At 39.4% G+C, this 23344-nt stretch overlaps 1 protein-coding gene across 1 annotated transcript; it reads right to left on the reverse strand.

Annotated features, from left to right (window-relative positions):
- Positions 1-10447: 10447 nt before the first annotated feature.
- On the reverse strand, positions 10448-22326 carry LOC104937559 (secreted frizzled-related protein 1). The gene is made up of 3 exons (XM_010753815.3): positions 21447-22326; positions 18230-18310; positions 10448-12408 (listed from the first exon to the last, which is right to left on the reverse strand). Exons 1-3 carry the CDS (start codon positions 21967-21969, stop codon positions 12083-12085), a joined length of 930 nt encoding a protein of 309 aa, XP_010752117.1. The 5' UTR covers positions 21970-22326; the 3' UTR covers positions 10448-12082.
- Positions 22327-23344: the final 1018 nt, after the last annotated feature.

A 23344-nucleotide genomic window follows, 5' to 3' on the forward strand; every position in this document is an offset into this window, starting at 1 on the left:
GAGACACATAATCAATCTTTGAGTCTAACATCATATTTTCTTGGTTTTCTATCTTGATGATGTTCCTGCAGAATGGCTCTGGAGTTGGCGATGGTAGTCTGTTCGTGGGTCCACCATTTCATACCATGTCTCAACAAGTATTGGATATATTGCATGGAAGCATTAATGGTGCCCAGAGAAAGAACCACAGACCGATATCAAACCTTCCCTTTCTCTCTAAGATACGTGTGCATCATAGTACAGAGACCACATTAGTCAAAGTTACAAATGACCTCCTAATGGCATCAGACAAAGGACTCATCTCTGTATTTGTCCTGTTAGATCTTAGTGCCGTATTTGACACCATTGACCATCAAATTCTTTTACAGAGACTGGAACATCGAATTGGCATTAAAGGAACCGCTCTAAGCTGGTTTAAATCATATTTCTTAGATCGATCTCAGTTTGTTCACGTCAATGATGAATCCTCCATGCATACCAAAGTTTGTTGTGGAGTCCCACAAGGTTCTGTACTAGGACCACTTCATTGTTATGCTGATGACACCCAATTATATTTATCGATCAAGCCTGATGAAATCAATCAGTTAACTAAACTCCAAGCATGCCTTAAGGATATAAAAAGTTGGATGACCTACAATTTTCTGATGTTAAATTCAGACAAAACTGAAGTTCTTGTAATTGGACCCAAACACCTCAGAAACTCTCTTTCTAGAGACTTAGTTACTTTAGATGGGATCACCCTGGCCTCCAGCTCCACTGTAAAGAATCTTGGAGTTGTTTCTGATCAGGATTTGTCCTTTAATGTCCACATAAAACAAATTTTGAGGACTGCATTCTTCCACTTACATAACATCGCTAAAATCAGACGCATTGTCTCTCAAGCGGATGCAGAAAAACTAGTCCATGCATTTGTTACTTCTAGGCTGGACTATTGTAACTCTTTGTTATCAGGCTGACATTTGACAGTGGTTTTAAGTGGATTGTCTCAACAACTTTGGGTTCACACATTCAAACCCTCTCAGCAGGAAAACTGTATCACTTTGGTGATCTCCTAACATTTCATATTTGACTTATGAATGACATTTCCATCAGCCTCAGCTGTAATTTGATTTTATTGTAAATAGCAAGCTAACATGTCAAACTTTCTAACATTGTAATATTATATTATTATACTGTACATGTTAAATATCAGCATATTAGCATGAGCACAGGCTGAAGACACAGCCTTAGTGCTGTTAGCATGGACAGAGACTCTCCGTCTTTGTTGTTTGACAGTTAGTGGTAATCACAACCCATGTTTCCTACAAAATTCTTCTTCTGTTTATTTTACATAAACAGACATGTTTCCTGTCAACAGGAATGACAAAGTGTGGCGACTCCAGAAATGAAGAATGGACCAGACATCCATCTGTCCTCTAAAGTGTAAATTATGTTGTTCCACTCTGAATTATACATTCAGCGTCAACTTGTTCCAACTCTTCACTGAGCTGAGAATCAATATTTTCATGGCTGCAACCATCAGATGAAAACATTGTAGATGTGTTTGTTGTGCATCATTCTACACACATTTCCTAAAATTCACGCTGATATATTTTGTATTTTTGGAAACTTTGGGATATCTACCGGAATTAAAGATACAGATCTGTCAATTTGTTACGGCTGGAGCATGTCACATTCTATATGTCATCATACATTTTATCCCCATCTCTACTGTTAAATAAAGCACAAAGAGGAACATTTAGGTAGAAAATATAGGCTAATGCTTGAAAGTGCAGGTAATCATCTTCATTCTCATCTTCACTGTTTGGACTAAAACTATGACTAATAAAACTTAAATGTCCATTCTGATAATCATCACTAAAAACAGTTACAGGTCTCTTTTGCTGTCTGCTAACCTTCATGGGCAGGAGGATACAGACATTTAAATCCTGTAATTTCAGAGTCAAACACAATGTAAACATGAACAGATCTCTGAAGCTTGTCTTTTATTGGTGCAGTTTAGGAAAAGGGGAACAGGTTATCCATAAATATTCAGCACAAACCTGATAAACTGTCTCTGGGCTTGAATTCAAATGAGTAAAAGAGAAACTGGGCAGATGGTCAGAGCACTTGTTTGGTCTAATGAAGATTCATAGCAGTGCATGGGAGACTGATGATGCAAAAGACTTATGGTTTGCTGAAGTATGTGTGAAACACATGCAAATGCACTAATATTATTATCATTATTGCTATCACCATTACAGTTTATAGATAGTTACTGTTTTGATGCAGCCATGCATCTATGTCTCTTTATTTATCTATCTACACCCCTCCCCCATTACAAAATGTTCCAAATATTCTAGCTAATGTCTATTATACATTTCAATCAAATAAGTGAGAATTCAATTAAATATGTATTTGTCACAGTTGTACACAGTAGAGTATGCAGTAAAATGCTTAGCTTGGATGTCAGTGCATTTTTTTAGCCATGTTAGCTGCATGGCTCTAGGAATGTCTGTCAGAGAGTATTGTATCAGATAGAGAGCTGTCAAATATATCAACAACTACCACTCTACAGGGATCAGCACAAACGTGGACAGATCACCATGGTGGCCAGGCGATGTATCATGCCAACTTTTGTGATCCTCTGACTTTGTAGAACTCTGTTGAGATATCTCAACATCTGTTGTGTGGAACTTGGTGGAATTTGGTACACATTCATGTGGATTAAGTGTAAAAACTTTAAACTTCTGACTTTTCATGGAACGTCATCATCTGGTCAAAATTTTCTTTCATCCAGTTCTTCAGTTTATGACCAAAAAACAACCTGCTAAACTAGTGACATTCACAGCAGCCTCAGGTCTGTTGTGTATTAAGTGCTAATTAGTAAATGTATGCATGCTAACATGATTAAGCAACATGGTGAACATCAATTATCAAGTAAACATATCTGCTAAACATCAACATGCTACCATTATTACTGTAAGCATCTTAACATGCTGATCAAGCATTTAGCTAAACTGCTGCCGCACAGAGCTGGTCTGCCTGTAGCATCTCAGGTTGTATTTAGATCAAATCAGGCGTGGGAGTAATAAGTGCATGGTTGGGATGTGTGTTTATTTAAGCTTAACGTAACCGCCATGAAACAATCCGAAAATAATGTTTTATCTCTCTCATTCAGCAGTGTTGCAGCACAGACTGCAAGCCAGACATGTAGAAGCCAGGTGCACGAAACAAACCAACCAAGGCATAACTGGGACAGTATCACTGTGTAGCTCATGAACTCTGCCTTTCGTGATATTTCAAGCTGTGGAGTTGTTGGTTTGTTGAAAGCTGGATTTTCCCCCACAGCATGCATCGTTTTGCGTTTCTCCAAAAGCCACAAGTTGCTGCATTTTCCCAGCAAGCACTGTGATGACCACTGCCTCAACCATTACTGACTACTGATATTTTCAAATGAATGGTAAAACCGTTTTTGCCACAGTACTACTTCTAGAGTGCAGGGACATGCAACAAATTTAATCTTTGGAAAATAAAAAAAACACAACTCTCCCCCTTTTCTGCCCTCTGTTTTTTTTTATTAACACAGTACCATGTACCAACAGTAGTACGAAGTGAGTGCAACGTGAGTTTGAAAGAATGATGTCAGTATTCATGTAATGGAGACGCATGTCAGAGGAATCAGTAAAATCCTGGTGAAAATGAGTTCAGGTGGGCTAACCCCCCACCCCCCTATGAATCCTGGTCATAACTTTGCTAAGCAACAGCTGCTTGTGGTTTATTGGGGGAACAATTTATGAAATTCACTTAAACTTGTTGGCTTTGGAAGTAGAGGGAGGCTTTATTGCGCAACAATAGAACTTTTAACAGCCTGTTGTGATGGATTTGGCCGATTCGGAGGCATGGAGCGCTCTCCTCATGCATCAACTAAAGCGTTGTATGGCTCATGTGGCTGAAGAATTTGTTGTAAATGTGCCTTACGTGTGTTGCAAACTGGGATATGTGCCCAACTTAGTTTGCCCACAGTTTTATTTGCGGAATAGTTCGTGTTTTGAATCTTTGTAGTAAGAAGAAGCAAAGTGATTGACGTTATGTGAATTTATGGTTTTGTGAGGAAAGATTAAACAAATGGATGTTTTGTGGGAATGTAGAATGCACTGAATATTGAATAGAACGAAAGAGTTTGGTGGAAACCAGGGAATAACTTATTAAATATAACTTTTCAATGTCTGATTCCTCCAATAGTTATTTCAAATCAATACGTTTGATCAATGATTGATTGATCAATCAATCAATCATTTTAAATTCAGGTCCCCAAAGTTGACCCAGCTGCTTCCACTGCAACACAGAGTTGCACTGTGGTTATTTCTGACAGATCTTCATGGTTTTTAATGACCAACGATAAATCCTTGTTTTTTTCCCCACAATGTTTTTACAATATGTGGCTGGTCACTAGTGATTGATAGTCAGTGAAGTGCTCCCAAAACAGCATAGCCATGTTGACACTGGCACCACACAACTTCATCCAGAGAGCCGTATTTGCTCACATCCTCGCCCAAGTCCACAGGCAAAGAGGATAAGATTCAGTGAGAGATTTCTAAAGAGGAAGATGTTTAACTGCTCGCTGAAAGCTGTGAATTAAAATCAGAGTGAATCAAACATCTACCACTGCAGGAAGGAGACTCATTTTTTCTCTTATTTGGTCAGAACTTGCCATGATGAGACCAAGGAAATACGCTCACCAAATAATTCATGTTTACTGCAAATATTTCCTCACCTTCTTGGTAAGAATAAGAATCATGCATTGCAGGAGTCATTTCAGGGATCTGATCCAGGACTGCAGGAATATAGTTACTGGAACAGCAAACCTACAATGACATCATCCTCTTAAAACTAATGGCTATTATTCAAAAACATATGGCTGCCGGCCACATGTGTAGTCCATCCCACATACCCCTCCTCCTGCCTTGTGGACTTGTGTGAAAAAAGAAAACAATTGTTTCTCTGTGTTTTTTTATTTTCAGGTTCTCCCCTTCTCCCCCAGGATTTCAATAGCTGTTACGGTCATAATCACACGATGCAAGGCGCTCTAGTGAGAAGCAAATAGCCTTAGGTTCTGGGTGGTTAACAGCCAGAAGATTGATATGACTAATCTGCCAATTTGACTGTGATCCCAGAATTCCAGAGAAACATGGTCTCTAACACAGTGTGTCGACACATCCTTCTTCCTGAATCCTGCAGACAAGCCAAAGACATTAATGGTTCGCTGTGTAGCTCAGGGTCAGCAAAAGAGCCAAAAACATGTCTGGTGTTGAAATGACTTGTAAATGTATGCAGTCACACACTGTGGAGAAGCTCTAGATGTGCTAATGTTGTATTTTAGGATTTCAAAATTGATTTCAAACTGTGTTAAAGATGATGCATTTCACATTTATAACTACAGGGAAGCACTTCAGTGTCATTTGTATACATGTTTCTGTTTTATGATTGTGCATGTCATGGCTGACTGGGCTGCCCACACAATATGCTCCAAAATGACCCTTTTAAGTTGCTGGCTGCTGGCTGTGCACCATAAAACAGAGAATACAGCTATACCATAAAATACATGGATGATTTTACAGCAGTTGGGAAAATGGCAGCAGCTTTGAATGGATTAAGAAAAGAGAAGTGCCTCACTTTTTAAAACCTCAAGGCTCAGCCATGGTTCAGAGATCCATAAAACGAAACACTTGAACCTGGTTAGGAGACGAAAAAAGAGAAAGTTATGTTACGATGGCTCATTTTCTGCCAAATATTTGCACTAAGTCTTAATAACACTTCATTGTTTCCGCCTGTTAATGTGAGGATTTGGAGCAGCATGTTAAATGGACAGTGGTATCCAAAAGTTCCCCAGATGTGTCTTTGAAACACAGAGGGGAGAAAGAGGTAAGTAGAGCCTCCTCTGGAATAGAGTTATTAGTCACAGACAACATTCACTGTGATCTCAGAGGTAGAAAAAAAGTCTTTGTGAAGCTGTTTTCTGAAATGTTAGGGTGGTAAAAGTACTACAAAAACTAAAAATGTTTCAAAATGTGTCAATAGTGTGGAAAAAATAACACCAACATGTATACAATTTAAAATTCTAAAACTTATGAATGAGACCAGGATTATTCTATATTTTTCATCTTGTCAAAAAATCATCCAAACATGCATTAATTTTTTTATCAGTACTTTCCGACTTGAGCAGCATGAGCCACTACAGAATAAAGCGGACTAAATAAGTGTTGTCTGACATGGTAGCACTGCACCTACTACATGGCTGAATATTGTCTTCTGCATTATAATAATTGAGCTCATGCATCAGCTTTTGTCTTTGGCACTGGTTCAGTTTGTGCACGCATCAACTAAAACCTGCATTAACTAAATTATTTGTCCACTTTGACAACAAGCTTCAAGATAACACAGCCATGTTATCACCTTGTGTTCATATTGTGAACATTATCGCGATTACTGATCCACATCCAGCAGACACGGAGCAACACCATTTATTTAGAGTTGTGACCGAGCCAGTCAGTGTCATATGATGCTTGATAAGTAGTGTGCAGCAGAAGAATTATAAAGTCAGGTGATAACCCTTTGTTAGTTCACCTCCAAAGCAATACATATGGCACCAAATGCTGACTGTATGATGTATGTAATGTTTCATATGAGTTCAAACTGACAGAGAGATGATCATTTAACCACATGCTACATGCATGAAGCTGCTGTTGTAATGGACTGTTCTATTGTGCAATGTCCAACCCTGAACATAAGAATCATTATTTTAATTAACGTTATTTGAACATTATTTACCAACTGTTGAGCAGACAACACACAATGTGTAGTTCTTCATCAGGCAGAGGGTATTTGCTTGAACAGAAGCACAGCTAGTTACACAGGTTCTGTTGTAGATAAGTAAGACCTCTATTCAGTCAGACTTTCCAATGTCAACTTAATAGTGTGTTATCAAACAGACTGAAATCAAGCGTGTGTTATTAATATCAGAGGGATAATTGAATACTTTCCTAGCCTCTGATGTGGAGCCAATCAAAATAGTACTTCATCAGCTTTGTCAATTTGAGGTTTTCTGTGAGACGACGAATCCAACAGGATGTTTTTTTGCAGATCATCTCTTAATAGGACAAAGCTGGATCTTGGCCCCGGGTTTTCTGGGACTCTTTTGAAGGCAGCTGAAGTAATGATTAGAAAGCAAAGTCCACATCTGAGATATATTTCCCAATACCAAAGCCATTACTGGAACCAGATGGCCAAGACATTGGTCTGTTTGATACTTCCTGGTTTTTAACAAGCCTTTTTATTGACAGAATGGTTTCATGTTTTGTTGTTTACGCATGTTGTACTGACATGATAGATTTCAGCTCATAAAAGTATTTACATTAAAACATTCATCATCCAGTTACTCAAATCTCTGTTTCTTTTGCAGGGACAGCTGCCTTCTATGTGTCTTTTGAGTCTGTGTATTTGCATGTTACATGAAATAACGTGGAAAAGTTCTGCCTGTTCAGCGTAGAAGCCACATATGTCAGCATGAGCTTTGTGAAAACAAATTTGTTTTGCAAAGTTTGATTTTAGACAGTGCTGCCACTCAGTTAAGAAAGCATCAAGTTCGCTATCAACATGAGCTGTTAATGATGTATATCTCAGGATTAGCGTTTACACACCACATTCCGAGCCACAAACAGCCCGTGAAACCACAAAAAACCTGACTCATAAGATACCCAGACAAGAATTTAGCATCATCAGAGGGAATAAAAACATGCATGCGTGAGAGAGCCTTCGATGTGGAGATATGGCAATGAGATGCGTCATCTTTCCAAAAAGTGTGAAAATTTTTGATTGGCACAGCTAACGAAAAGTGCTCTCTGTTTGACATGACTGTCAAAGCAGAAGATGGATGTTTTGGAAGATGATATTCAACTTTTTCTAACAACATCACATGCAAAGAAGGTCTTTGCAAGAGGCCAAATGTTTACAAGTAACTGCAAGTAAATAGTCAGATATAGCTCTCTGCAGATTATTTCAAAGCTCAGTTTTCCTTAACTATAACAATGAATTAGGAACCTTTACATGCATGGTGCAATTTCTCTAACACTGGTAGAGAATTCATCTATTCACTTCATCAGACCCTGGTGCAATTGAGCATTCCCTATTTCATATTAAAGAAAGTTGTTCATAGGATCCCTCTTTTTCAATTTATTCCACCCTGATTAGTTTTCACCTTGGTTGGTTCCTTGGTTTCAGTGTCAGGTTGTTTATGTTGTGTTCCCCAGTCTTGCTGTATTCAGTCTTTGTTATTCTCCCTATGTTCTTGCTCTAGATGTCAAACTCGGATCCTTTTACAGACTTGAGCCTTTCTAAGTCACTAAACAGATCCAGATCTTACGAGTCATTTGAGTCAGTGTGTCCTTAAACATATCAATTTCTACCAGGGAAACTCTAACTGCACTGTCTCTGACTACAAACACACAAAATAAATTCAAATTTGAGATCTATGATCTTATTTAAAACATTCTCAAACATTAACTATCATGCTGTTAGTAGTTTCAAGTGTTTTTATTTAGCTGGCATTATATTCAGCTGACACAAATACAACAGTATTATATTCTCTATCTATCTATATATCTATTTATATTCTCACGGTCAGCATCACTCCTTCAACTGTACAGTAAAGCCACTTGAGGTAATATTATTGTAATATAAGAATAATAAAATTATAATACGACTATAACTCCATAATTATTGATGTCAGATTATGCTAACGCATAATGCTGCAATTCAAATGCTCCTCTCACATTGTTTAGGCTATATTAGCCTAGCCTCTAAAGTTTATTAACACACTTGCTGCAGTTCAAATGACATTAATTACGTAAAGCTACTCTTACATCGTTTTTTAGTCTATGAACTATATTAGACTCAGCTACAAAAAACAAGTGTTGTGTTTTAAATAAAGTATCATCTTGGTTATTGCTGTGTTTGGCTTCTTACATCTGACTGGGGGAAGTCTCAAATCATCAATCTTGACTCAGTTGAATCAAACGGTGGAAGCAACTGTTTATTGTCTGCGATAATAGCAGGATTTCTGGCAGTTACTTAGGCAGATGGACTGGGGTATTTTGTAATTAGATTGTACAGGTTAAAATGAGAGTAGTGAACGGTTGTTTTAATCTGTATATATATATATATGAGTACAGACTCGTTAATTCCAGGTCAGTAAGAGGATCCAAGTGAATAATTGGGATCACGATACATACACAACTAGCTCTTTGTGTATCGTAGGTCTGTATTTTTTCATTGTTGGACTTCTGTTATTTGGATGTATCTTGGACTGTTGGACTTTGTTTTTGCCTGGATTCTTTACTATTTTATGTTTAACTGCCTCAGTAAGTTAAATCTCATTTTTTCACTCTACCATTATGTCTGCATTTGGGTTTACTTTGTTAAACCAAACCCTAGCAGCACGACCTGACCACATTGTGGTCTGTTCCTGTGTCAAAGGGTCCTAGCTAACAACTCTTGACAACTCTTCTCCTGAGTTGACAGCGGCCCATCCAACACCAATGCCTGGTTATGTAATTGTGCAAAACTTCATATGGTTATATATAGCTATAGAGACCACAACAGTTTTGCAGTTTTTTTGTACCAGGTTGTGAACATGTTTATTTCTGCTGTGAAGCTTGACATTTTAACGTGGGGGCTTATGAAGAATAATTCTGGAGCCAGCCTCAAATGGCCATTCGAGGAACTGGCGGTCCCAAATTGGCTTCCTTTCACAGAGGCTGCTTCTTGAAATAGAACAGCTCTTTCTGTTCTCTGTGGAGCAGAACACAGAGGTGCTTCAGGGAGGCTTCTACATCGCTTCTGAAGCAATGTCACTTCTGGTGGTATCACAAACATGGTCTAGAACAGGCAGGATCAACTCCACCGGCCGCAGCACCGCCAGAATGCGTGCTTGGTGTAATTTAGGGGTCATGCCCAGCTGCTGCAGTGGATGAGTAGAGTAGAGGTGCCTATTTTTCTGCCAGCCATACAGGCTAAGTGAAAATGATGTTTTCATAACCATATGACAGCGTTAGTTGCTTTGAGGTAAATGCTACTGCCAGCTTGCTAACATGTTCACAGTGACAATGTTAACATGCTGATGTTGGCAGGTATGACAAGCCCTTTTCACTGTGAGTCTTTGCCTGTTGCTGTTCATAAATCAAATAAAATGGCACACAGTCATGCAACCATGTTTACCATCCTGTTACAATTAAGTACAACTGAAGTTGGAGGGAATGTCACCAGTTTTTTCTAGTATTTTAACTTCAGGAAAAGTAACGGGATGGATCCACCAAAAAATGTAGTTTGTGAGATATTTCAAGTGCTGACCAACCGACTGCCATGTCTATCCATAGTAAACCCATAAAAGAAAACTAAATAAGAGACACCATTCAGTTTTCCATATTTATGTAAAATTTGTATGTACATAGGCAGCAATGTACTGCTGACATTCACTCTGAAACAAAATAGTGCTAAAACGTACCAGCGACACTCAAGCAAAACAAACCAGAAGTCAGAGTTGGCAATATTTGCACTTTTTGTATGGTATGGTATGTAAGGTATGACAACAAGGCATTTCCATGACCAATGGATACTGATTACCGCAAGTAGATGTACAGATGTACAGAGATGGTAAAGTGGGAAAATGACTCACTGCCAAATGTCAGGTGACAACACACAACAACAACAAAAAAGAAGAAATCTGCCACACAGGCCCACACATGATGTCATGATGCAGATTGGTGGTTATGATTATCTTTAGGTTTCTCAAGTAACAAAAATAAATGTAACATTGAAATGAAAAGGAAATCATCAAAATTATTGGTAGTGCAGTCTTTAGTTTGACAAAACAATCATCTTACGGCAGCACTCGCTCATACTTCTGTCAATAAGTTATTTAACAGGAACCCTATGTGGAGCTGCTCTGTACAGTGTGGCCTTAAAACCAAAACATCTGCAACTGCCAATTCTGTAGTCCAATCATGTATTATATGATTCATTATTATATGATTAGAATGAGAGAGATTTAAAAAGAGTAGTTCAACACTGCAAAGAATTAGATGAGAAAATCAACACCAGTCTCATGTCTGTTCATTAGATATGAAGCTATAAAGCGAGCAGATGGTTAAACCACGTTAGCATTTTAGACTAGAAACCCGAAAAAATAGTTAGCCAGCTATGTCCAATTATTATATGACACCTACCATGCACTAACTAAAGCTACTAAGAAACATGTCATATTTTACTTATTTAATCTGTACAAAAAAACAAAATGTAAAAAATGAAAACTATGGGTTTTTACATTTGGACTGTAGCAGGCAAGCTGTTTCGTGTCCGGCCTTTTTGCTAACCCCTAAATTCCTGTGATGCTGTGATGTTGCTGCGGTGACACTGTTTCAGAAGTGAAGTGTCTTACCCGACAGACTTTGTTAACTTGCTCTGGTTTGGTCAGAATTTGTCTGACTTCCTGCCAGCTCCGCCGAGCAGAGTGAAAAGACACTTCTGAAATATGCGCTAGAGGAATTACAATCATTGTCCAGAACGAGTGTGATCGTACAGCCGAAACACATTGCAACCTTTTGGAAATTAGGAATCAAGTAACCATCTGCTAGCTCTCGCTTCTTATTTACTGTAAACACATGAGCATGTGTATTGATCCTTTCATTTAACTCTCAGTAATAAACTGTTCCTTTAAACAAAATGCACTCACCTGTTAAATGAAATAGTGTAACAAAGTATCTACATACATAGTGGAAATGATTTCAGTGAGAAAGGGCGTTTACTAAAATGTCCTTTTTCTTATGCAAAAGAAAAAAAAGGAAACCCAACCCTTAGTGTGGTGTCATCATTCACCACATTCAATTAAAACTTATCAATGGACATTTCAAAGTATATCTGTAAATATACAAAGATATATAGATATATAAACAGGACAATAGAAAGCAAAGTTTGGGATTTTAATGCTTGTGCAAGTTCATTATGTAGGATGAGATGCAACCGAAGGAGGTGATGGGGCAGGGTCGTATTATTTGAAGACATTCTCGAAGGCGGGACATTTGTGGGTCTTGAGTTTCTTCATGGCCTTTTTGAACTCTTTGCTTTGCTTATCCCACTTGTGGATGCCAGTCAGGAGGTACTGCTTATCCACCTTGCGGCCCATGATTAGATACTGATTTCCCAGATTGTCCAGCTGCTGGCAAGGACAGTCTGCACCATTCTTCAAGTACAACACCAGCGTTTTCATGTCCTTCTTCTTCAGGTTCCCTGCTTTCAACAATTTCTTCCTCTTCTGCAGGATCACCTTGCGGTCATTGTTTTCCCGCTTCACCTCCTTGATTTTGGCTTTGAAAGCTGTTGGTGGAGGAAAAAAAAGTGTGGATGAGTTCTTGTACAAAATGTTTGGTCTAATTAATATTTTACATTGTGTCAACCTCTGTGCCAGAAAAATGGAACACAATAGCAGTACAATACATACAAGTAAATGCTAAATGAAAATTAAAAAAAAAAATAATAATAATATATATATATATATATATATATATATATATATAGATATATATATAGATATATATATAATATATATATATATATCATGTAGAACTCAGACAGACAGGTCTAGGTTCAGCACGGCCTATCACACGCTAAGATATTAAAGAATGTAAACGACTTAAACAAGCTAAATCTGTCACAGTAGAGAAACGATGCAAAATGATACTAACATATGAGTAATAAGCTAGTGTATGATAGCTGACATCCCGGCCCAGCTCTTGCCTATGCTCTTTATAGATATACAGATAATGTTCTATTTATCTTTTTTTTTTTCATGCAGAAGAAGCATGAGTTTGATCCGCCTTACACCAACACATAATGCAATGTATATTTCAGAGTTTGTGTAATACTCGTCCAGATACCAGTAATCATGTGTGGCATTAAACACCAAATAAAATTATACACAAATCCACTTGAATCATGTTTTACATGGAAAACAGACATTAGATCTGTCTAATGAAGGATATCAAGTGTCAGTCATCTTCTTTGGTGACCCTAAATTTACAGTCTGTTTTTATTTAATGAAAGTAATGAATCTGTTTATAATCAGAAATGTCGTGCAGCAGTGAATCAGTGCACATCTTTGTTTTCAGTTTTTACTTCCCTCTGAATCTCGAGCTGTTTTTCAGATTGACCATAATGCTCCTGGTCTTTCACTAAACTCTATTTAACCTTCTAATCTTTCTGTTTCCTCCAGTTCCCCTTCTGAAACAGAGCACGAGTCACACTCTGGTGGTCCAAATCTCAAATCTGTAGTGGTGTTTGTGAGGCACGGATGACCTTGTGACACAGCAGTAAGTGCAGAATGTCTAATGTAGTCCTGTCAGAGATGAAGTCTTGACCTGTAGTGTAGGGAACAACCTGATTGTGCATAAATCATTTCACACTCCAGCAAAAATCTGGACTGATAAAACTGTAAATTTGCCCAGTTTTTCTCCAGTTTTAGACACTAAATCCCTCCTGATTTAATTTTCACAGAATCATGCTTGACATAAAAAAACTGAACTGGCACTTCAAGAAACGTCCAACCGTTTCATCTCTTCCTTTTGTGCCCTGTTTTTCCCAGTATTAAGAGTGCACATGGTAGGGATTAAGACTTTTATCCTCTGTCTCTGGTCTCTCAAGTGGACTCTGAGAGGAGGCTTAGTGTTCAGTGAAATCAAAATGGGCAGCATTCATAATTAGTGAGTCATAAAAGAGAAGCCTGGCCCACCCCTGAAAGGACTTCATGATAAATCCTCCATCCTCAATAATCCTTTGACGCTCTGAACTTTTTTTGCACCTCGTGTTGTTTGAGGGTTTAATCTCTTTAGCAGTGGTAAGAACATTAAATAACTGAACTGTTCTGTTGTTAACAATGTTGTCCTTTGCTTAAGGCTGCTCAAACTCTGCATGCTCACACATAATTATACAATACGTAGGCAAGTTACTTTACTTACAAACAGATTTGATTTCTGTCACTGTCTTACTGCCCAATACGTTTCATCTGACAGCCTATATACTTACTAGTTACTTTGCGGATTCTGCATACAAACATATATATATTATAATAAAAGTTGATTCATTTCTAGATTGGTCTAAAGCTTCCCAACATATTAAGCATGTGTTTTGAGGGAGTCTGAAGTTTTGTAAAATGGAGAGCAGGAACCAGTAATACAACATTTAAACATATTTTTCTATATTTTAAACCACTGATTTAATATACACAATGAGTTCGGTGTTCCATTATTATGCTTCATATCCAACAAAACAGTAACTCTTTGTCAAATTTTGATGTGGTTGGAATCAAAACAGAATTTCAAGAAAGAACATGATGTCCCCATGTGATCATGATTTAATTCTGGTTAAAGTCAGAACACAATAATATTGAATTATCACCCAACTCTAATTCCATAAATAGAATTTTAAAGATGTTATTTGGCAGAACACTTTGTGTATGCAGTTCAAATGCCAGGTTCAGTTTTTAGAATGATAAAAACTAGATTTACATTATGTTGGCTGTAACTCCAATCATTTCAAGTCATGCAACATTAAAAGTGTCATCTTTGTAGAAATGCTCTTTTTCTATTTTGGTCCCTGACCCCTGACCTGGTTTCCTCAGCTGGTTCAGAGGCACAGACAGGACCTCCAGCTCCCAGGGTGTCATAAACCCAGCAGGAGGGCGTGTACTGCTCTCCATTCACAAAATGGAAGGACAACTGATCTGATAAGCTGAAGTGATCAGTCCTCCGGTGCAGGACTGCCCTGTTGTACTGCATCAGCAAAGGGAAGGATCAATTTGGCAACAACAACAAAGTAGGCTATTCAAGGCAGGGCAGAGATTTAATTGAAGGGTGCTGGTGCTTTTTGGGACAATGAGGTACCGTAAAACCTTAAGCACAGAGATGAATTGCTTGGGAACAAAGTGTTGAGTGGAATGAGCTGTAAATCTGTTACCAGCTGAGTGCCACAAATAGTGTGTATCTGTGTGTGCGTGTATGTGTGTGTGTGCGTGTTTGTTAGAAGGAGATTCATCAGGATTTCAGAGAAATTCAGGAGCGTCAGTCCTCATAAAATAAACAGATGTATTAGCTTGAAAATTCACATCTAACTCACAAGAATCTGCCAGAACATCTTCACATCGAGTCGCCCTAAGTCAAAAGTTCTGTTGCTGCATTCTCTGCTTTTATCAGGATCCAACAGCGTGGAAAATGAAATGAGCTTGTGCAAATGATGGGAAGCAATTCTCCAGGCCATCAAATGATAGAAACCACTTCACGCCTTCACCTTAAATGAGAACAGACCTTTCACAACTTCCAGTAAGTGAGGTTTTCAGTGGACAAAAATGCTAATTCACTGCCAGGGTGGGGATATTTTACACATGATTGGACCATGCAGATTAATAAAGACTTCAGTGCAAGTCACTGATTCATTCCTCAAGCGTCTATGTGGTTTCCAGCCCCCGTGTTCCATGATGAGGAGCAAGAATTCTATCTATCATCTATCTATTTTGTGGTTAAGGCTTGTCTGCTGCTAAAACTCCTACAGTGTCTGTCCACTTTCAGTCAAGTCAAAACTGGCAGAATGCAATCTGGATGATGGTCTTATCTTTCACTGGTGGACTAAAGCACGTCATGATTAAAGCTTGGGATGTTTCCATCTGCATATTTTCTTTTTTCTCAAGATAGGACATTAACTGATGTTTGGCTTCAGCTGATTTTAGACATATTTATAGTTGCAGTTTTCTTCTCAGACCAAAACTGAATTCCATCGGCCTACTGGAAAAAGCAACAAACAAATCTTTAGCCTAGCCTAGTGGTAACATAACCACTGATGCTATCTCGTGTCAGGCTGTGCATTAGTTGTTTACCCACTGTAATCCACTAATGTGCCGAACTGAAATCACAGTAACGTTTGTTGCATTCCAGAGGAGGTCGGTCCCTTGTGGGTTCAAACCTGCAACATAAGCAGCACAGTGTCTCATCCTCAGCCTGATACTAAATCTGTCTGTATATCCTCACATGTCAGCTGCTTAGGGGGCTTATGACAAGCAAGCAAAACAACATCTGTCTTCATCTGAGATGAAACAAGCCAATAATGTGCCACTCTCCTCTTGGCAAACCAGGATCCAGACTGAAAAAGGCAACTCCCATCACCGCAGCATAAACAACAAGGCAATTCGTTAAACAAATGTAACTTTAAACTTTTTCTGAGAATTGGAATAAAGTCTGTTTCTAATGTGCATCCAGTCTATGTTTGCTCGGCATGGCACCTGGAATTCAAGCTGCCACAAGTTTTGGTCCAGCCAGCGAATAAAACATGAAAGCTTCACATCTTGCATCTTGTGTGCATCATGCACATATTATTCCTGGAAGTCCTCACAACTGCAGTTCAGTTGACGTTTGTGTTTTTAATTGAACTCCAGGCCTTCGGTGTCCTTTTAAAGAATGAGGCTCATACTGAGTTCCTCATGCAAAATTTCCAATTTTCCACAAATCAAGTGGTCTATCAGTAAGAGAGTTCCTTCCTTCTCTTTTGTGTTAATGTTTTTTGTAGCCTGGTTTCCAATCCAGCTGGACTGAAGACAATCTAATGAAATAAATATGTGAAAGCAACTGCATGCATTGTCTGTGCATACATCTCTTCCAAATATTTCCAGACTCCTGAAATTTTCATTAATTCCCTAACTTTTCTTTTTTTTCAGCAGTTTGCCTCTCTAGATTTGCTAATATTCCAAAATGCCAATGACAACTGGAAACGTAAGAGCATGACTCTATGGAGGCCTTCAAAATGAATGATGTGAATGATGACTGTGTGGTTGTTCATTTGAAAATGTTGAAAGATCGACTTTTTAAACTTGGCAGCAGAAACAACTTGTAAACACAACACTGACATAGCATCAACTTTTAAGTTGACTTAATAGCAAACAGTTGCTTATTTACTGTTGTTGGTCTCCACCAACTCCTGAAAAAATATCTGGCTGCTTAGCTGCTAAATGCTCCCCTTTGTTCACCAGCTAGTCTCTAACTGTCTGTTGTTTGGTGCTGTTGTTTCACTGAAAACAGCTGCCTGCTGCCAAAATAGTACCACACAGCAAAGCTGAGGCCTGACAGCTTAAAAAATGAGCTGCAGATTTTATTTGAAATCTTAAAATGATATATCAAAATTACCTGAATAGCCTTTATTTGCCTGAACATTCATTATCTTACTGTACAACACAACTCAAATGCAACCCATTTGATCTAACCATAAACTACACTGTAAAATTAACATTGTTTGGTGCCTCCACAGCCTCTGTTGAGTGACAAGCCAATGTTATTATATTTTATAGCTTACAGCTCTATGTGTATCCCTGACTTTCTCATTCATACTGTTGAATTGTTTAGTTTGTTTCCTGTTGTTTTAGCCACTAGCAGTGAGCAGTGATTTAAATATCTCATAGAAGTTTACATTAGCCAATATATTACACATGTTCCGCACAGGATTATTTACATGTGCAGAAATAAAGCACACATTGTAAACAAAAAGGCTGTAAAATTTTAGCAAAGCATTTCCTCATTTCTATTTATTTGTACATATGACTAAAAATATTTATCATGAACTACTTCATCTAAGAATAAGAAGACATTTGATGTCGATTTTCTCCAACGTGCAGAAGGTATTCTACAACAACAGTCCACCCAGACAGCCGAACAAACATCCCACTTTACTACTGCAAGGACCGACCACATAAATGTTTTAATGACCCCAATTCATTAGTCACAGAACATCATGCTGTACCAAAGCAGACACAGGCCTGCTACATATGACCAAGACATAAAACCTCACATGTAGATTTGACATAAAACCAGGAGTTTCATTGATCTAACCAAGAAAAGTGTAGGCATGAAACAAGTTCTGTGGAGTTCACTAAAGAGGAAATGACCAAATATGGATCAGAGTGCAGTTACGGAAAAGAGCAGTGTTGCATACTTTAAGAATTTATGGACTGCAAAGCTTCAAGATGGAAGATACAACTGATGTAATCTCATGGCGCACTGATTTCACGGAGCACTGTGATACATGTCAAGGCGGATCAGAGTGATGTGTGTGGACACTATTTCGCATGTTGTGTTGGCACAGTGAATATTGGGAGGATGCTTACCAAATTCGCTGGCGCACATGTGCTCCAGCATGGCGTCTGTTTTCATTTCGTTGTCACATGGAGGGCAGATGGGAGAGTAACCTGTGGATAAGAGACGGGCATGTTTAAGAAAAAAGAGGCGAGATGTCCAAGTTGCAATAATATCACCAATGAATCACTGGAATTCATCGCCACCCATTTGGGATGTGGTTCAGAGCAACGAAAGAATCAAGAGGGAAACATTTCTCATTTGAAATGAAGGGGAGTTAAAGGAATTCACCACACTGCCTCAAATTCCAATTTTAAATGATTTATCCTGCAAACCTCTGCACATATCTCAGTCCTCTCTGCATGCACAGATCCTATCTAGTGTCTGGTGTCAGTCGCCTTGTCTCTCGGGCTTCGTACGATCAGATGACCTGACCTCAGAGAGGAATGTCTTCAGCTTTTATAGCCAGCTGTAACTAAGAGCTGCAGTAAACTCACAGTTTTCAAAAAGGATCTTCCCATAATGCTTTACAGTTAAGTATACACCCTAAAATGCAACAAAAAAAAAAAAAAGTTTTAGAAATGTGGAAGGAATAAATGGTAATGATATTCAATCCAAGCTTAAAGGAATGCTCTGACATTCCCAGAAAAAAAAGGTAATAATAGCCGGCTCGAAGACAAAAACCCGACTGAAGACAAAGAGCCAAAATGTGTTTTTGCCAAAAAGTAATTCAGTCTAGAGGCATATCTGCGAATATTTTACCAACACGATTTTTCAATTTTTTTCCTAAGACCGCAAATGATCACTTTGTGCCAACAGCTGAGTTTACTTTCCAAACAAACTTGGACCTGCAGTGCGATCGCGGCGTCCTGCAGCATTTAATTCAAACCGACTGTATTTCAATATCACAGCGTGGATCTGGTTCGATTGAGCAGAAGGGTGAATAAAGAGAAAACAAATAGTTTTCTCTCCGTTGCCAGTTGTCCATTACATGTGTTTAACAAAAGCTTGTGAAAGTAACGCCCAGGTGTGAAGAGCTTGTGAAAACAGACACTGTTTACAGAGTCACAAGGTCCCTTTGCCTGTTTGAGCCTGGTTCTCCTTTAAATCAATTATCACCAGCCTGTATTCGGCAGTGGCGTGGTAAGTACTGTTAGCTGACCTCTATTAAGAGTCATTATGGAGAATGGTTAAGAAGACTGGGCTGCTTTTGTTTGACTTCATCAACCTCAAGATCTGATATTACTACTTTCCCAGTAAATACTGAGGGCAGGTGACACTCTGAGTATACCGAGTTCGGCTCTAACAGGCCGTACTCTGTGCCGTGCAGGAGAACGCTGGGTTTATTTACCACTAGCGCTGACAACAAATGATAACAGGTGACGTCTAGAGAGTGTGGAGTTCTGTGTGGTCCCCCTTTACCCTGAAAAGGGAGTCTTTTTCAAAAGAAATGGGCCTCTGTCCATACCACCATGTCAGTCAGTAACAGCCGCCCCCTCTACACCCTCAGCCACATGGGACATATTCACTCTACATACAGTGAGTACTATGTAATTGCTGGAAAATCCACATTCCCCCCATTTATAGCCAATATGTTCAGCAGAAATGTCTTCAAGTGGTGTATTTACAGCTTAAGACTGAAATATAAGTAAGTTGATGATGTGATGATGGAAATTCCACTCTACTTTATGGTTGAGGTGTGAATAAGGTGATTGTACTTTCCCTTTTTGGCATACACATCACCTAGGGGACGAGCAAGGACACTGAACTGAAGCTTCAAACCAAAACAATTCAAACTTTTTCTTCTCTGAGCTTTGTACATTTTTTAGGGTTTCTCTGGTATTTGTCAGCTTGGCCCATGGAGTTATTGGAACACCAAGACTATGTGACCCCCTGCCTGCCTTTCACTGATGCTGAATGAGGTGTCTGACTCTGCTTCCTATCATGGGGGTTGCCATGTCCTCAGGAGCTTTGTTTAGAAAATGTTGGATCACCAGACTTTTCGCCACGTTATTTGGAGAGTGTGTTTTTCAAATCGTGTCTTCATCTTTCCGTCCTCCATCAGTTTGAATGCATTTGTCAGTATATGGCGCGCCGCGGTAGAAAATGAGAATTAATAGATGCAGGTATTCAATTTTTTGCTGCTGGACTTCCTCCCAGCATTGTCCTCCAGTTCAACAAACACCTTGAAATAAATGACTACCATCTGTTGGAGCCTTTTCAATATTACAACATCACTCCAAGTCAATAGCAAGCAACATCACATTCACATTGAAGCCAGAGTTTATGCAGCAGATTACAGATTGAAGGAAATGTAACCACATGAGACTTTCTTCAAGATCCATGGAGGAGGAGGACATTGTTAAAATGGGATGAAGGCGGATTTCCCCCCAAAAGGTTTTATTTGGCTTGTTTGTGTTGGGATTTGCATCTGCAAACACACCTTCACCCCTGAAACAACATTCTCAAGCCCATTTAACTGCACGGGTGTCGACTTTAACACAGCGGCAAAAGTGTTGGCTGTTTGTTTTCCCAGTCATTCAGAGTTAGGTAGTTATGTTTGGTTATATTAATAAATCCCAAATGGCTGTGTTGTAGTTCATTGACAAAATACAAAAGTTCTATTATGGTTTGAGTCATTTATCAAGCAGGGACACACAATATTTGCTCTTCTACGTGAATCTGTTGTGCAAATCTTTTGTGACAATTATATTGCATTGTTGATTGAATAATTCAGATTTGGTCTGTTCAAGATGTCACTTTAAGCTCTGGCAGGCAGTGCTGAGGGCATGTCCACTTTATGTTTAAGCAGGGGGGGGGGTCTTAAAATGTAAGTTACACATGGTGGTTATTTCACAGCAAACAGTGTTTTTAGACTGAATATTTTTTATATTTGCAGAAAATGAATATCAACACTGGTCAAAACTTTCTGAGGAGAGGGGACATGGGCTCATGACCTTCAACATTTCTAAGGTTCTGGTTCTGGCCCTGGGCTTTGGCAACTTCTCTTTGTTTTGTATTTTCAGACATTTTATAGAACAAGGGATTAAATAAATCCACTGAAAAATGTTTGAAGGGTCTGTGACGAACAGTCAGTGCCTGCATTAGTCTACTTCCACCTCTCCTGTCCATCAGTGGTCTGGGACACTGTGGTTCTACCGGACGACCACATGACACGTTTCTCTTGATCGTGGAAAAAAGTAACAACACACTTTGATATCTGGGAATATTTCAGAGTGACGCGTTTACCTGTCGGCATGGTGGCTTCGGTCGAGTTGGGCTGCGTCATGGCAATGCATACATCGTCTTGGGGAAACTTGTCACAGGTGAGCATCTCCGGCCAGGGGAAGCCGAACGCCTCCATGATGGGGGTGCAGCCGTCCCGCACTGCTTCGCACAGCCAGCGGCACGGGTAGATGGGCCGATCCAGGCAAACGGGTGCAAAGAGCGAGCAGAGGAAGACCTGCGTGCCCGGGTGGCAGTTCTTGTGCACCAAGGGCACCCAGCTGCTGGCCTGCTGCTTCACCTCGGCCATGGTCTCGTGTTCCAGCAGGTTGGGTAGCAGCATCTGGTTGTAGCCCACATTGTGACAGAGCCGCAGGTCGTCCGGGATGTCCACGCACTGGGGAGGCTTGCCGTAACTACGACCACCGTTGTACATGTCCGACTTCCAGCCGAGATACTCGTACTCTGATGCTCTGCACGCTGACATGAGCGCCACTGTCACAGCCAGTCGGATCATCCTCCAGAACGACTCAGAAGCAGACCTCATGTTTTCTTTTAGCAACAGGAAAATGAATGCAGCTCAGTGCGGCTCAGGCAGCGAGTCAACACTCACTACAAGACATTCACAGTATTAACAAGAAACAAATGTAGAAAAAAAAGCTGAGCCCTGCTGGTCGACGTGCGTAAAACGTGTTGAGTTTCTGGTTTGGGTAAAGTCCACAGGCAGTCTCCTCTGGCTGCTCCTCTTGTGCGTCTGGCTTCTGTGAGAGTTTGGGGAAGTAAAGCGCTCTTCCTGCGCGAAGCTGGGAAACAAGAGGAGATTGTAAAGTGCGCCCCGGCCAATCGGAGTGCGTCTGCGCCTTTTGGCACTCTGCTGTCAGTCAAAAAGCTTAATTACCCAGTGTGTAGAACTCTCCGGGAGCCCAACCCCTCCCTCTAGCCCCCCGCTTGTGTTTCCTTTGTCCAAACAAAATACTGAATAATTGAAAAAAAATAAATAAATCATAGAACGGCAGCAGGAGGCACTCATACTATAAAGCCAGTCTGTGGGATATGAACTCTCATACAAGTTGTGCCGAATAAAACTATACCATGGAGTACTGCTTTGACTTGCCTTCCTCCCAAAGTGTAGTGTAGCGAACAACAAAAGCTACTGAGCATGATGAAGGAAGTTCCCACAGAACATGAGGAAATTTAATTCAATTAACACTAAATGAACTAACAAAGAATGTTTAAGGAGGATGGCCTCAGTTTGTCTCATGAATTATTATTACATTTGTACCCAGAAGGATGTTTAACAAGACTTACTGACGCGTTTCCCAGAATCCTCACACACATTCCTCTGTTTGAAAACAGAATAGAATGTAACATCATTGTAGACATTTGAGTGCTTGAGATTGTACAAATTGAGCAAGAAAATCTCCTTTCCAGTTACCATCTTTGTTTGGTTTAGCAAAAGAAAAAACAACTTGAGAAATTAGTGAAAAAATCTTTTTTTTTTTCATGCAGAAGATGATTTTCTTTTCATGCAGATGGTCAGAAGAGTCTTTGGCATTCTCTCCAGAGCTGCAGTAAGTTTTGTTAAATTACCCTCTGGGTTTTTAAAGATTGTTTTTTAGAGAATGTGATGTTTATCTCAGTGACTGATGCAAAGAGAGGCACAAACTGGGTGGATGGCCTGCTTTCATTCCAGTGTCCCTGAAGACACTGAAAGAGTACTTTCACTGATATGAAATGAACCATCCCTGTAAAGAGAATATGTCAGATCAGAGCTGTGTAATAAACAGTGCTGACTTGTGTCTGACAATAAACTGTTGCTGTCTTGAGGAGTTCCTGTGAACATTATCTCATTAAAGAGGAGTCGTGATCTAATATAGCTCAGTTTACTGGACAAACATTGGGGAAGTGCTTCTTTATGAAAC

Source organism: Larimichthys crocea, chromosome III (assembly GCF_000972845.2).
Source record: "Larimichthys crocea isolate SSNF chromosome III, L_crocea_2.0, whole genome shotgun sequence".
NCBI classification, from domain to species: domain Eukaryota; kingdom Metazoa; phylum Chordata; class Actinopteri; family Sciaenidae; genus Larimichthys; species Larimichthys crocea.

Coding starts and splice junctions, on each gene's coding strand:
- LOC104937559 (XM_010753815.3), bottom strand. CDS start 21,969: ATGAGGTCTGCTTCTGAGTCGTTCTGGAGGATGATCCGACTGGCTGTG. Junction 18,311..21,446: donor CGAAGCCACCATGCCGACAG/GTAAACGCGTCA, acceptor TCTTATCCACAG/GTTACTCTCCCATCTGCCCT. Junction 12,409..18,229: donor CATGTGCGCCAGCGAATTTG/GTAAGCATCCTC, acceptor CTCCACCAACAG/CTTTCAAAGCCAAAATCAAG.